At 49.6% G+C, this 13,674-nt stretch overlaps 1 protein-coding gene across 7 annotated transcripts in view; it reads left to right on the plus strand.

The window, feature by feature from the left end:
- Positions 1–591: 591 nt before the first annotated feature.
- ATG16L1 (autophagy related 16 like 1) overlaps positions 592–13,674 on the plus strand; it is a 44,285-nt gene continuing 31,202 nt past the window's right edge. For 3 of the 7 annotated variants that reach the window (XM_059883197.1, XM_005204950.5, XM_005204951.5), the window contains exons 1-5: positions 592–868; positions 4,842–4,935; positions 10,071–10,176; positions 10,897–10,970; positions 11,795–12,046. In XM_059883197.1, the coding sequence (XP_059739180.1) occupies positions 754–868; positions 4,842–4,935; positions 10,071–10,176; positions 10,897–10,970; positions 11,795–12,046 (641 nt within the window). In that variant the 5' untranslated portion in view covers positions 592–753. Of the gene's footprint in view, positions 869–4,841; positions 4,936–10,070; positions 10,177–10,896; positions 10,971–11,794; positions 12,047–13,674 lie in introns of those variants that run through there. The other 4 variants (XM_059883196.1, XM_059883198.1, NM_001191389.2 and 1 more) reach the window with 3 other exon arrangements.

The following is a 13,674-nucleotide window of genomic DNA, read 5'->3' on the forward strand; positions in this document are numbered from 1 at the left end:
TGGTAAAGAACCCGCCTGCCAATGCAGCAGATATAAGAGATGCAGGTTTGATCCCTGGGTTGAGAAGATGCCTTGGAGGAGGAAATGGCAACCCACTCCAGTATTCTTGCCTGGAGAATCCCATGGACAGAGGAGCCTGGCGGGCCAAAGTCCATAGGGTCGCAGAGACTGTAACACAACTGAAGCGATTTAGAGCGCGAGCAATTTTACAGACTAGGAAGCTGAGGCTTAGGAAGGTTGTCACTTATCCTTGATCACACAGTTACCATGTGGGGAGTTTACTTCTGCTCAGTAAACTGAAGAAAACAGAGGTAGGCTAGGAAAGAAAGTATAAAACGCGGAAAAGCAAGCAAAGGGGACAGCAAGTGGGCGGAAGCCGTCCTTGGTTTCCTTCCCCAACCCGCGGACCAAGCCTCCAACGTGGCCCCCACGCCTCCCAGCGGCCACATCTCTGCCACAGGCACTTCCGGTATAGGGATGATGTCATCAGCCAGCGTCGCAAGTCGTCGCCGGACGCCGGCGTGCGCGTGGCGCGAGACGTCTGATGAGAAGGCGGGCTTTCCGGCTCGGTTCAAAGCCATTTCCGTCAGGAGCCGGAAGTCCGTCCTGGATGGCTTCGGGGGCGGCCTCTGCGTGGAGCTGATTGCAGGGGCCGCTGGCCTTCCCGCGCCCGCTGGTTACCTCATGGTGCGGGCCGCGGCCGCCAGTCTGCGCTCGGATCAGCGGCGCTGAGGCGCCGGGGCAGCAGGCGACATGTCGTCGGGCCTCCGCGCTGCCGTCTTCCCGCGTTGGAAGCGCCACATCTCGGAGGAGCTGAGGCGCCGGGACCGGCTGCAGAGGCAGGCGTTCGAGGAGATCATCCTGCAGTGTGAGCGGCGGGCGGGCCCGGAGGGCGGGCGGGCCTCGGGGGCGGGCGGGCGGACCCCGCCGAGGCACGCGGGGCCGCCAGCAGGAACCCCAGGCCGAGCCCCGGCGCCTCTCGCGCGCCTCGATGCCGCCCCGGGTTCCCAACGCCTGGCACGGCCCCATGCCTTTTTGTATCTTTTCCCCTTTTCCGTTTATCCTTGGGTGTTACTGTGGAGGGTTTCCCTGTAAGCCTTGGATTTTCTTCATGGGCAGGCGCCGTTCACGTTTGTATGTGTGAATCCCAGGTGCTCCGCACACAGTACTTGTGTAATTAAATAGGCAGCTTCCAGAAACTGGCTATTTCGGGCATCGTGTTACTGAAGCGGGCACTGACTTGAAGCATTAGCATAGTGCTCTGAATATCACGAAATGTTTGCCTTTCATTTCTCAAGACCTGTCCTTACGCTCCGCCTTGGTGTTCTTTGTGACACATCTTGAGTCTTAATTCACTTTTTAGTCGGGACATAGTAGGCTTTACTGTTACTGAAGACTTGGATATGAAAAAGGTGGCCCACACCCACCGCCGCCGCAGCAATTTGAGTACAAAAAAGTTTGTGCCCTTCAGTTCAGTTCAGTCACTCAGTCACGTCGGACTCTTTGTGATCCCATGGACTGCAGCAGGCCAGGCTTCCGTGTCCATCAGCATCTCCTGGAGCTTGCTCAAACTTACGTCCATTGAGTCAGCGATGCCATCCAACCATCTCATCCTCTGTCTTCTCCTCCTGCCTTCAGTCTTTCCCAGCATCAGGGTCTTTTCCAGTGAGTCAGTTCTAAGCTTCGGGTGGCCAAAGTGTTGGAGTTTCAGCTTCAGCATCCGATGAATATTCAGGACTGATTTTCTTTAGGATGGACTGGTTGTGCCCTTAGACGTCTTCTAATGAGCATTTCCTTACCTTGCCCCCCATTTTACCCTAACTGATGACACATTTGGGGGAAGAAACGGGCACTCTTGGAACCTCTGGTTCCAGATCTACCCCTTGAAGTGTGCCTTTAGGTCTCAAATTCTGTTGATGATGAGGTTCAGTGTAATAGTAGTTAATGTCCTTCATTGAATTCTGATCATGCTAAATTTGTGGTTCCTACACATACCTGCAGGTTAGAATTAGATGGGGATCTTTTATTTTTTTATTTTTTATTTTTTACAGCAATAATAAAAATTCTAGCTATCCTAGTGAAAGGGGATCTTTTAAAAAATTAGAAAGTCCTGGCCATACCCCAGACCAACTAAACCACAGGAATGGGCTGGGGCACAGGGGTCAGTATTTCTTGCTGCTCCCCAAGTAATTCTGATGTATAGACAAGCTTGAGTGCTGCAGTATTTGGCACATATTGTTTCACTTTCTTTCTGAAAATTCCCTGAAACAGGTCCTGTTGCCCTTTATACAAATGAGGAATCTGAGACCGAGAGAGGTTAGGTAATTTTTCTGGGCTCCGGGTAGCACGGCAGAGTAGATAGGGTCTGGATTAGGACCCAGACTTGATGGCTCCTAACTTTTTTGCATTTTTTGCTTTTCTCACATGTTTCCCCAAGAAATGGTTCTAGCTGAGCTCATCCTCTTAACTAAAATGGAGGAAAAGGGAGATGATGGGTGTGCCGCTGTTGCGCTAATTCCTTACACTCTTAAGAGACTGGCAGCCCAGTTCAGAAAGCCAGAAGCACAGGAAACTCCTTATTCAAATGTGACTCCTCACGGGTTACATAGATTCTAGTCACCAGGTATTTCATCACATGCTTATTCTTTAAAAGCTGATAACACACTAAAAGTCAAATCGGATTGGCGGTCTGACCACAATCCCCTTACCAGCCTCCCTTACCTGCATCTATAAAATCGGGGTAAAGCTTGCCTTGCCTGCTTCATAAATGTAGTGCTGGGCATACAAGTGCTTTGAAAGCCATCTACTTAATTGCCTATAAATGGAAGGTGCTTGCTTGTCATCGCATTGACACAATTGAATGTTTTTCTGCACTTTGAAAATGGACATCTTGAAGGAGGGTGGAGGATGTTGAAGGCTAGTCAGAAAGACAGGTCAGTCCTGTTTTAAGAGGGACCATGTCTTAAAACAGCCTAGTGAGGAGTACAAGCCTGGGCGGGGGAGCGGTTGGAGAGGAGACCAGGGTGAGGAGCAGTAGGACACGGCTGCCCTGGCCTGTGCAGATCTCTGGGTTAGGCAGGGGTTGACTGCAAAACGGTCCCACTCTTCATTGCCCCGCTTCTCAAAGAGGGGGGCAGAGTTTGCTGTCAGTCCTGCGTCTGGGCCTGAAGAGGAAGATGAGAAGAGGCCGTGGGGACTGCAGGAGGCCTCCCCTCCCTCTCCATCCTGCTCTTGAGTGAGAGGAGCTTTTAGGAAGGATCCCTTTTGAATACCTCCTGTCCTTTGAAAGACCCGATATCACCAGGCATCCCTCTGTAATATTTTCGAAGATCTTTATCAGGGCTCTTTGACACAGGGGAACATTCAAGGTTGGAATCCCTTCCCTCTTCTGAGGTAGTTTATTAAATTAATATCAATGAAGACAATGTTTCTGTTTCTACCCAGGCTTTCCGTCTTCAGAGATCAAAAAAGTGGGGCTCAACTCTTTAAGAGGAAAGACAAGCTCTTCTTGACCAGGAATGGTCCCTGGCATGAATCCTATGGCATTTTTGTCATGAAGGCGCTGTCATCTCAGACGTGTGGGGTTAGTGAAAGCCCACATCAAGTGTGGGTTTTCTGTAAGTTTCCCAGCGTCACTTTCTTGTTCTGCTTAGTGCACCCCCTTCCACTTCTGATCTCACTGGCCCCCTGCGTCCACGTCATTTCTAGCCCTGACTTGACTTTTGGCTTCCTTTATTGTGCTCCCTGTCACATATATTATGGTTCGAGAACTCCCTTTTTTGAACTCTCTGCTCCTGTATTCTTCAGCGTGTTAGGATCTTGCGCCTAGTTGGTCAAGCAGGGAACCTCAGGATAACCTTTGACTTCTTACTGATTACTATCTGTTAATGTCACTTGTTGAGTTGCTAAGTCATGTCCGACTCTTTGCCACCCACGGACTATAGCACACCAGATTTCCCTGTCCTTCACTATCTCCTGGAGTTTGCTCAAGTTCAGGTCCGTTGAGTCGGTGATGCTATCCAACCATCTCATCCTCTGCTGCTCCCTTCCCCTTTTGCCGTCAATTTTTGCCAGCATCAGGGTCTTTTCCAATGAGTTGGCTCTTCGCATCAGGTGGCCAAAAGATTGGAGCTTCAGCATCAGTCCTTCCAGTTACTACTTGCTTTTAAACTCTGTTGTTTCACCGTTGCCAGTAAGAAGAGGTCTGAATTTTCTCATCCTGCCCTCTCATGTGTTGGAGTGACTTTATTTCTGGCCACCTGCTAGGCAGCTCTAGACCTTCTGCCTGGACTGTCTGTCTGCTCCACCTGTGAAACCATCTGAGAAAAGGAGTAAAAACTCACTTTTGCTCTTCCTTTTTATTCTTGACCTGCACCCTCCCCACCCGTGTGTATTTCAGCTCCTGTGGTCAGGGACTCTGTTTTTGTCTGTGTCCCTAGCACCCTGCCCTGACTTAAGGTAGAGTTTTCCTCTTGCACTCAGTGGTACACAGCGCTTCATTTTCCCGTTGTGTTCTGGTGTGTTGTTTGTTTCTTCTTCCCCAGGTAGGAAGCTGTGGGGGTAGAAAGAGTGGAGGGGGAATGTTTTGGGGGGAGTTTTCAGATTCCTTTGTCTGGCTGCCTGTGCTTAGGCCAGGAAGCATCTAAGGAGTGTATGTTCTGGAGTTTGGACGACTGCTACAGTTGGTGACAAAGTGCAGTATACCTAGGATTGTGATACCTCTTAAAAGTGAAACCAGCCCTGTCATCTTCTGATTATTTTTTTTTTGGTCCAGATCTCTATAAGAGATTGAGTAGTAATTAAGTGTACATAGGTTATATTAACTTTTTTTTCTTTGATAGATAACAAGTTGCTGGAAAAGTCAGATCTTCATTCAGTGCTGGCCCATAAGCTACAAGCCGAAAAGCATGACGTACCAAACAGGCATGAGATAAGGTATTTGGAAACTGTCCTCTGTTATTTATGTCCCCCTTTTAATTGAAACTTGTCTCAGTTCAGTTGACAGTTCTCTAATTTCGAAGCAAACCGAGTACTGTGTTTGTGTTCCAGTTTTGTTGGGGCCTCCCTTGTCACTCAGCTGGTAGAAAATCCGCCTGCAGTGCGGGGACCTGGGTTCCATCCCTGGGTTGGAAAGATTTCCCTGGAGAAGGGAAAGGCTACCCACTCCAGTACCCTGGCCTGGAGAATTCCATGGACTGTATAGTCCATGCGCTCGCAGAGTCAGACACAACTGAGCAACTTTCAGTTTACAGTTTTTAGTTTTTGTCAGTTCCTTTCAAATCGAAGCTTCTGAAGCCACATAGCTGAAATCTTTCTTTTTTTTTTGAAGGCATGTAGGTACTTCCCCACCTAGAAGGCTCATCATCAGTACGCTGTGAGCTTGAGAAACTGCTTCAGACGAGCGGCCAGGCCAGCTTCTCCTCTAGCCTACGAAGCCTCACTTTTTCTAAATAATAAGGTTTAAGTACTCTTGAACAGATTCAAATAGATCTTGCTGGTACAGGATTGAAAGGCCTGTAAACATAAGCGGTACAGGTCTGTTTAATCTTTTTTAGTTCAGTGTGTTGCAGCATATTTTAGTATGCGGTCACACTAGTGAGTTTCAGAAAGCTTTGTTTTTTGTTTTTTTAAAGAAAGACTAGGGGGAAATCTGCATTTTAATAGGAAGGGTAAGTATTGCTTCATTAAATGTGTGAGTGTATGTTCATGTTAGGGAGTTTGGTGTGTTTACTTGGGTCATTCACTCTCTGAGGCTCCTAAGTAGCTTAAATGGAATCATTCTAGAGTCTTACTGTCCTCCTTTTCCATTTGTTCATCATGTTTCTTCAATAGCTCAGTGGGTGAAGAATCCAACTGCAGTGTAGGAGATGCAGGTTCAATCCCTGGGTTGGGAAGATCTCCTGGAGGAAGAAATGACACCCACTTCTTGCCTAAACAATGCCGTGCACAGAGTAGCTTGGCAGGCTACAGTCCAAAGGGTTGCACGGGGTCAGATATGACTATGCATGCATACAACTTACATGGTAGCCATACCCATTCTTGCTCTAAAATCTACATGTTTTTTGGTATGTCAGTTACATTTTACCCATTGTAAAAGCAAAGTTGATGGAAACTTGGGGTTTTAGAAGAAAAACAGAAATGCTTGGGGTAGCTTATTTCATTTATTCCGGTCGCCATATCTGCTCATTACCTGCCATCCATGTTTCCTCATCTGGCGAGATGGTCTCCAGAAGGACTGGAGTGGAGAGAGGGACAGATGGCCCAGGCTCAGCTCCATTTCTGCCTAAGAACAATTCAGGAGATCGTGCCTAAGCTGTGGCCCTGGGAGGCCTTCTCAGTATTTAAAATAGTAGTTGCTGTGTTCTGGTCAATTTAGGTGTAGAGAAGCCACGTGACCTTTTTTCATCTAAATTCAGTCAACTGAAATCCTGAAACATTTTATTTCTATTTAGACTCTTGGTGGCCAAGGTAATGGCGCTTCAGCATCAGTCCTTCAAATGAATATTCAGGCCCCAATACTTGATGCAAAGAGCCAACTCATTGGAAAAGACCCTGATGCTGGGGAAAATTGAAGGCAGGAGGAAAAGGGGGTGGCAGAGGATGAGATGGTTGGGTGGCATCACTGACTCAATGAACATGAGTTTGAACAAGCTCCAGGAGATAGTGAACAGTAGGGAATCCTGGTGTGCTGCAGTCCTTGGGATCGAAAAGAGTCGGACACGACTGAGCGGCTGAACAACAAGACTCTTGGTGACTATAGTCCTGCATCTTTTATCTATCAGCTAAATTCATTTGCTTGGAAAACTACTATAAATAAATATACAACATTCTTTTAACTGAGTATCACTGGGGTGGTTGGGCTTCCCGGATAGCTCAGCTGATAAGGAATCTGCCTGCAGTGCAGGAGACCCCGGTTTGATTCCTGGGTTGGGATGTTCCCCTGGAGAAGAGATAGGCTACCCACTCCAGTATTCTTGTCTGGGAAATCCCATGGACAGAAGAGCCTGGCGGGCTACAGTCCATGGGGTTGCAAAAGAGTCAGACACGACTGAGCGATTAAGCACAGCACTGGGGTGGTAATGTAAATGGAGGTCCTTGCCTTCCTGCAAACTTGTGTTCCTAACCAGGCCTCCTCCTGACTGCCTCATTCCTGTGCTTATTTTCCACAAGTCAGCTATGGCTTCTTTGCCTCAGTGTCGCGACACTCCCCCTCTGCGGTCACCGGGCCGGTTGATTCCTTGCCCACAGCATCCTCTGCGTCTGTCCCTTGGTTTGCACTTGAGTGCCGCCCCCTTCCTTGCTTACCTGTGCTTCCGTTCCGGGACTGTGGCGGGGTCTTGTTCACTGAGACAGGTTGTGACTGCAGTGTGGGCCAGGCGCTGGGATATGAAGATGAACAAGCCAGAGTCCTTGTTCTCAAGGACCTGAGCCGCTTGGGGAAACCAACTCAAAGAGGTGTGTGCTGGCGGGTGTTCCAGAGACGGGGTCTGATGGGTTGCGTTCTGTGTTTTCCCAGCTGTCCTTAAGTGCTGCCCTGCCCATCCCATTCTAGTTAATTCTAAAACACACTGTGCTTAAAATGCTTTCTGTCATCAATTATCTGGCTCCCCTCTTCAGTGTTTTAATCCCTTTGCTAACAGAAGAGATTAAAGTGAAACTCTTGGCCTGGGATGTAGTTGACTCCAACCGTTTTCTAAGTACGCTACCTGGACTGCAGCCTCAGAAATTTGTTAGAAATGTGGAATGTTGGGCCTCACCCCAGACCTCCTGTTTCAGAAGCTCTCGGGGTGGGGCCCAATAGTCTTGTTTCAGGAAACCTTTTAGGTGATTCTGATGGCCTCTAACATTTAGGAACGACTGTCTCAGTGGCTGCTCAGTCCTTGTGAGCCACCAGAAGGTCCAAGAGCGTGTTGGAGACACAGACCATCAGAGCAGGTTATCAGCCCTCTTCTTGGACCTGGTGAGTCCATCTGGGATGAGGCCCAAGAGTCTCTTAAAACCTGCTGTCTGGATGATTTCTTTTTCTCTGCCTAGTGGAGCACTCGGCTTTTATGAGAAGTTTGACTTTTTTGGTGAGTAAAATTGGAAGCAGTGAAAAGGCTTTGAGCAGAGGAATGAGCACCCTGGGTCCTTGCCTTTGTCTCAGGAATCTTTTCTCTACAATGCCAGCTTCTTGGAAGAAGGGACTAGTTTGATGTTTTGCTTTGCTTTGCATTACAATGAGAATTTGATAGCAGTTATTTCTTATCTTCCTAATTCTCACACAGAGTCAGTTACCCAGGCCTGTTGCTTTTATTGCCTCATTTAGGGTGGTTTCTGATAAGGCATGTGCCACTTTCTAGTCTCCAGACTTTGACCTCTTGGGCCAAGATTAAGGAAGCACTGTTGCTCAGAGAACGCAGCATTAGGGTATCTTAGCACCTGTGATAAAAACACTTCTAGAGACGGAGGGAGCATCACTCTGCTCCCCTTTCCCTCTTTATCTCTTATTAGTCACTGGGAGGAGATGCTCCCCCCATTCACCCTTCAGATGGTAGTACCCTAGGTTGCCAGCCATCTTTCCTCTGGGTGGTGGTTTCAGCTGCTCACTACAGTCTGATGATCTTCATCTGTAGCTCCAGCCGAGACCCATTTCCTGAATCACCCACCCACAGTCTGATCACCTACTTCTGGTTCTGAGGTAGTCTGCACACACCTGCAGACTCTCCCGAACTCCGTCGGCTCTCAAGGTGGCCTGAACTCAGTCCATGGCTTCAGATCCATTTGTTTGCTGACAGCGTCTCTGTGTCAGCTTCCAGCTTGGACCTCTTTACTTAAAGTCAGGCTCTAATAAATGTGCCGTTTCCACTCGGCGTGCCCTCATGGATGTCCAAGGTGACCTCATTCTTCAGCCGCCGCTGCCCCCCCACCTCCTCCCACAGCCCTTCCTCCTGAGGTGGTGACATCTGCCTTTGATCAGCCTCTCAGGCCAAAAGACTTGAAGTCATCCCCGACTCCTGTCTTTCTGTTGTTCCCCACGTCCAGTTCAGAGGCACGTCCTGCAGTCTCTCTCCGCAGTGGATCTAGCTCGGATCTGACCTCATCTCACCATGTCCCCTGCCGCTGCCCTGTCCTGATCTGCACTTCCTCGAGTCCAGACTGTAAAATAACTTGCTAACTGATCTCCCTGTTTCTGCCGTTGCCCCCCTGCAGTCTGCTCTGCACCCAGCCGCTATAGCGATCCTTTGAAACGTAAGTCATTCCTCTGCTCAACACCCTCACTGGCTTCCGGTCATGCAGAGGAAAAGCCACAGCCCTCAGGGTTCTGGGAGACTCTGCGTGGCCTCCCTGCTCCTCTCTGACCCCCTGCACCCCTGCCCTGGAGGTGCAGGCACACTTACCCTGAGAAGCCCGCCTCCAGCCTCTGCGACCCTTGCTGTTCCCTCGCTCACACGGCCCCGTCCCCAGGCCTGCACGGCTAGTTCTGCACTGCTGTCACGTCTCCAGTCTGGCGTCATCTCTCGGGCTGCCTTGGTCACTCCACGTGGAGCAGGAGCCCTGTCGTCCTGTCCCTCTTTATTTACGCTGCTAACGTTTTTCTTCACAGCGCATCTGACCACCAGCCTTTGTGCACCCTCTCGCTTGTGGTCTGTGTTCTTGGCCGATCGCAGCGTCACTCGGGCACAGCTTCGTGTCCCTCCCTTCTGCCCACTCCCAGAACAGGCCCGGCTCAGAGCTGGCTCTCAGACACTTGTTGACTGAGGGAACTGCGTTGTCTCCTCCCTGTTCACCTGAACGTCATTCCAGAAGCCATGTTTTATTCCTGACACGGCTGGTGGTTTGGGTTGTGACTGGTTGGTTTTACCTGTGTCTCACGGGTCCCGCTTTCTACTTCAGGTTGGTAGTGACTTAGGACTCCACTGGCCTGGAGAACTGAACTGCTTTATTGGCTGTGTTGTCATGTACAGGCTTCAAATTCCAAAGTTACTATTCCATTGTCTGACGGAAGGGGAATAAGGTCTTATTTTTTTCTTTTTTTTTTCCCCCTCTTTCTTGCATGTTCTCCTCATCTGCCTGGTTGGGGCATTTAGTCCCGGACATGATGGTTCATGGAATGATAGTCAGCTGCAAGAAATGGCCCAGCTGAGAATTAAACACCAAGAAGAGCTGACTGAACTGCACAAGAAACGTGGGGAGGTAAAGAAAGATAGCCCTTCTCATCTCTCCCTGCGGGTGGGGGCAGCGGGGGACAGGCACTTCCACGGGCATTTGCAGCCATCCAGGTTGCATACAGCATCGCCAGCTCTATCTGTGGGAATGAAACAACAGGAAAGGTGAGGACCCCCCCCCGCCCCCGCCAATATCAGCAACCCTCGAGGTAACTCCCAGGTGGCATGAAAGGGACAAGCGGAGAAAACGTGGAAAGAACCCTACTCCTCGATCGACTGAACATTTTACTGATAACCATCATGAACTGTGAACCCTGCAGTTTCAGGAAAATTCATTAGGATGAAGCACTTTCTGGGCTCTGTTTGCCCTGGATGGTGGTCTAATGGCAAGTTATAAAGATCTTCAGCTGCGTTGATGGTTTCATCAGCTAAAGAATCCGGAAAGGTAGCTGGGGTGGAGAGGTAGACAGGCGCTCTCAGCAGGAGCCCGGCAGGCAACCTGGAGCATCACGGGTCTGTCCCAGGCTGCCTGCAGTGGGAGGCACACGCTGAGCTTGTGAGCCTTCCCGTCTGCCCTTCTCTCTTCCACCAGCTTGTTTCTTCTTCCTGCCTTGGCCCAACCCCACAGGCACAGGCACCTGGTTTTTGTTTTGTTTTGTTTCCTTTAAAATAAGTCACTGTTACTAATTTCCAAGTGAAGTCCTAAACTGTCTTGTTAATGATGAACATGTTCTTTACCCCCCCCCAGTTAGCCCAGTTGGTGATTGACCTGAATAACCAAATGCAGCAGAAGGACAAGGAGATGCAGATGAACGAAGCCAAGTGAGTAGAGACCAGGCCTCCTTCAGGACCGGGCGTGGGGTCACACTTGCTGTTCTGCCGCCCTCTTGCGCGTGGGACCCACAGCCCCCACACTGGACGCAGCACCAGCTTCATTTCTGTGCACTTGTAGCACGGGGTCCTTTTCTACCCTCTGGGATGCGAAAGGCAAGCACAGTGCCCCCAGGCCGCCGGGATCCCTGCACCCACACACCCGCCTGAGGTGTAGGCTTGGCTCTGGGAAGCGAACGCGAGGCAGTCCCAGCTCTCCCCACGGCCACTGCCACCTGTGGGAGCGGCGTCTCCTGTGGTGGGCGTGGGACCGAGAAAAGGCTCAGGAACGGGGGTGCGCTTATGAGCAGGTTATCCCTCATCTGGGAGAAGCCTGCCAGACGAGATAAACAGAGCCTCCAGACCTGGGACCTTCGAGCTGGAGGGGAGCCTGGGTTTCCTCTGGGCCTGTTCTCCAAGTCTGCTGCGAGGGCTCTCCGGAGGCTTAGAGAGAAAGGTGGGGAGCTTGCTCAGCCTCAGTGAGGGCGAGATCAGTCGGAATGCATGGATCCCTGGCCTCCTGCTGAGCTCCCATCACCACTGTTATTCAGCATCAGAAGCTCCCTCTTCCTTCCCACCCTGTTTCTCTGAACGGTGCCTTAGCTTGTCATTCAGAGTCTGGTGAATTTTGCCCGAGGTGTTGCCTTTGCTAATGGAATTGTCCCTAAACCACAGGGGCTGGGCTCGGCCAGGTGAGGTGCCCGTGCTGGTGGCTGAGGTCACTGTAGGGCCCAGGCTCACGCAGCTCTATGGTTTCACTCCTCTCATGCTTTCAGAATTGCAGAATACCTGCAGACTATCTCTGACCTGGAGACCGAGTGCCAGGAGCTACGCACTAAGCTTCAGGACCTTGAAAGAGCCAACCAGACCCTGAAGGATGAATATGACGCCCTGCAGATCACTTTCACCGCCCTCGAGGAGAAGCTGCGGAAAACTTCCGAGGAGAACCAGGAGCTGGTCACCCGGTGGATGGCCGAGAAAGCCCAGGAGGCCAACCGCCTAAACGCGGAGAATGAAAAGGACTCAAGGTGGGAGAATGAACCCGCAGTCTGAGTCTCAGCGTTGGTACAGTAGAACCTAGCAAAGCAAGGCACACCTGGCAGCTCTAACCACAGGGAGGGGGCGTCAGGGAACACCGACAGAAGGAGAAGGGACAGTTGTGGGTATAAAAGAGACTTGCGTTTATGAGAACACTTTTATAACTGAGCCAAGGATTACCTCCCTGAAGGGCTTTGGCACATTACTGTATTTGCCAGTGAATTCTTTCCATGTTTCAAGAAGAAAAGCTAATTCTTGAACATTATAAATTAAACCAGAATTAGAAAAAGATTAAAATCCTCCCCCCTCATTTTATAAAATTGATCCAACCAAAAATTCTGATCTTGCCAGTGTACAGAATGACTGTGGGCCAACGTCACTAGTAATGAGCCTAAAAGATTTAGAGCATTTGATTTTAAATCCCCACGTCAGTAGTTTAGAATTTGAAAAGATTATCGTAGTTAAAATCTAAAAGCACAAATACATGGAATAGGAAAGAACCTTAATAACAATGAGCCTTAGTCCTACCAAATACTGTGTGCAGAAAGATTTTGAAATCTGTGTGAAAACAGAAAGCAAAAGGTAGAAGGAAGAAATGTTACTCTCTGTTGTTTTGTGAAAAGTTCCTAAATAGGAGTATTGGAAGGCTTTATAAACATGAAAGGTAATGGTAATAAAAAATAAACCGTATGAAAACCGTAGGTTTCTTAACATTGAAGGACACTGTAAAACAACCAACGAGGGTGTGCAGCTGTAAAATGCATGTCCTTAGTATAGTCTATTAAGAAACAGGTGAGCATTCAGACAGATGGATGTAAAGCATAGATCGTAAAAGAAGTGGATGGGCTCCGTGAATTTGGTTAAAAGGGTTGTTGGGAGGAAGGTAGGTGGGACATTTCTGATGGGGGGCGGGCTGATTTTCCAACCCTCTGGAGGGCTCTGGTGATGGCGGGTGCCTGCAAAGCGTTCCTCTTGCTGGAATTCATCCTAAGTGAGTCATTCATCCTAAGTGGCTCACAAATACGATTCCGTAATCATCTGTTATTCACAGAAGTGAAAAGTCAGAAGCAGTGTCTGCCTTGGGAGGAAAAGAAACTGATATTTTTGTACAGTGGGGTTTTATGAAGTCATTTTAAAACAGACATACTTAAGTTAATATTAAGAAAAAGTGAGCTATCCTTTTCATATTCTTTCTGTCTCACGTTTAAGTTAAATTGTGTAGCTTATAAGGGCGTCCCTGGTAGCTCAGCTGGGAAAGAATCCCCCTGCAATGCAGGAGACCCCGGTGTGATTCCTGGGTCGGGAAGATCCGCTGGAGAAGGAAACAGCTACCCACTCCAGTGTTCTTGGGCTTCCCCGTGTGGCTTATATGTGGAGCTCTTAGGCAGCTGGGGAGCGGTGAGGACACGGGGGTTTCCCTGGACGTTGATAGGCTGCAGGTGAGAACCTGCCTGACGGAGAAGCCGACCTGCGGCTACGCGGAGGGAGCGTGCTGGAACGTCTTGCAGACAAGAACAGCCCGGGCTTTCTGGTGACAGCGGGGCGTGAGGCGGGTGGCACACCGGCCCCAGGTGTGTCCCAGGAAATGTTCTCCTGGGAATGTGCCCTTGTGCGAATC

This window comes from Bos taurus, chromosome 3 (genome assembly GCF_002263795.3).
Source record: "Bos taurus isolate L1 Dominette 01449 registration number 42190680 breed Hereford chromosome 3, ARS-UCD2.0, whole genome shotgun sequence".
NCBI classification, from domain to species: domain Eukaryota; kingdom Metazoa; phylum Chordata; class Mammalia; order Artiodactyla; family Bovidae; genus Bos; species Bos taurus.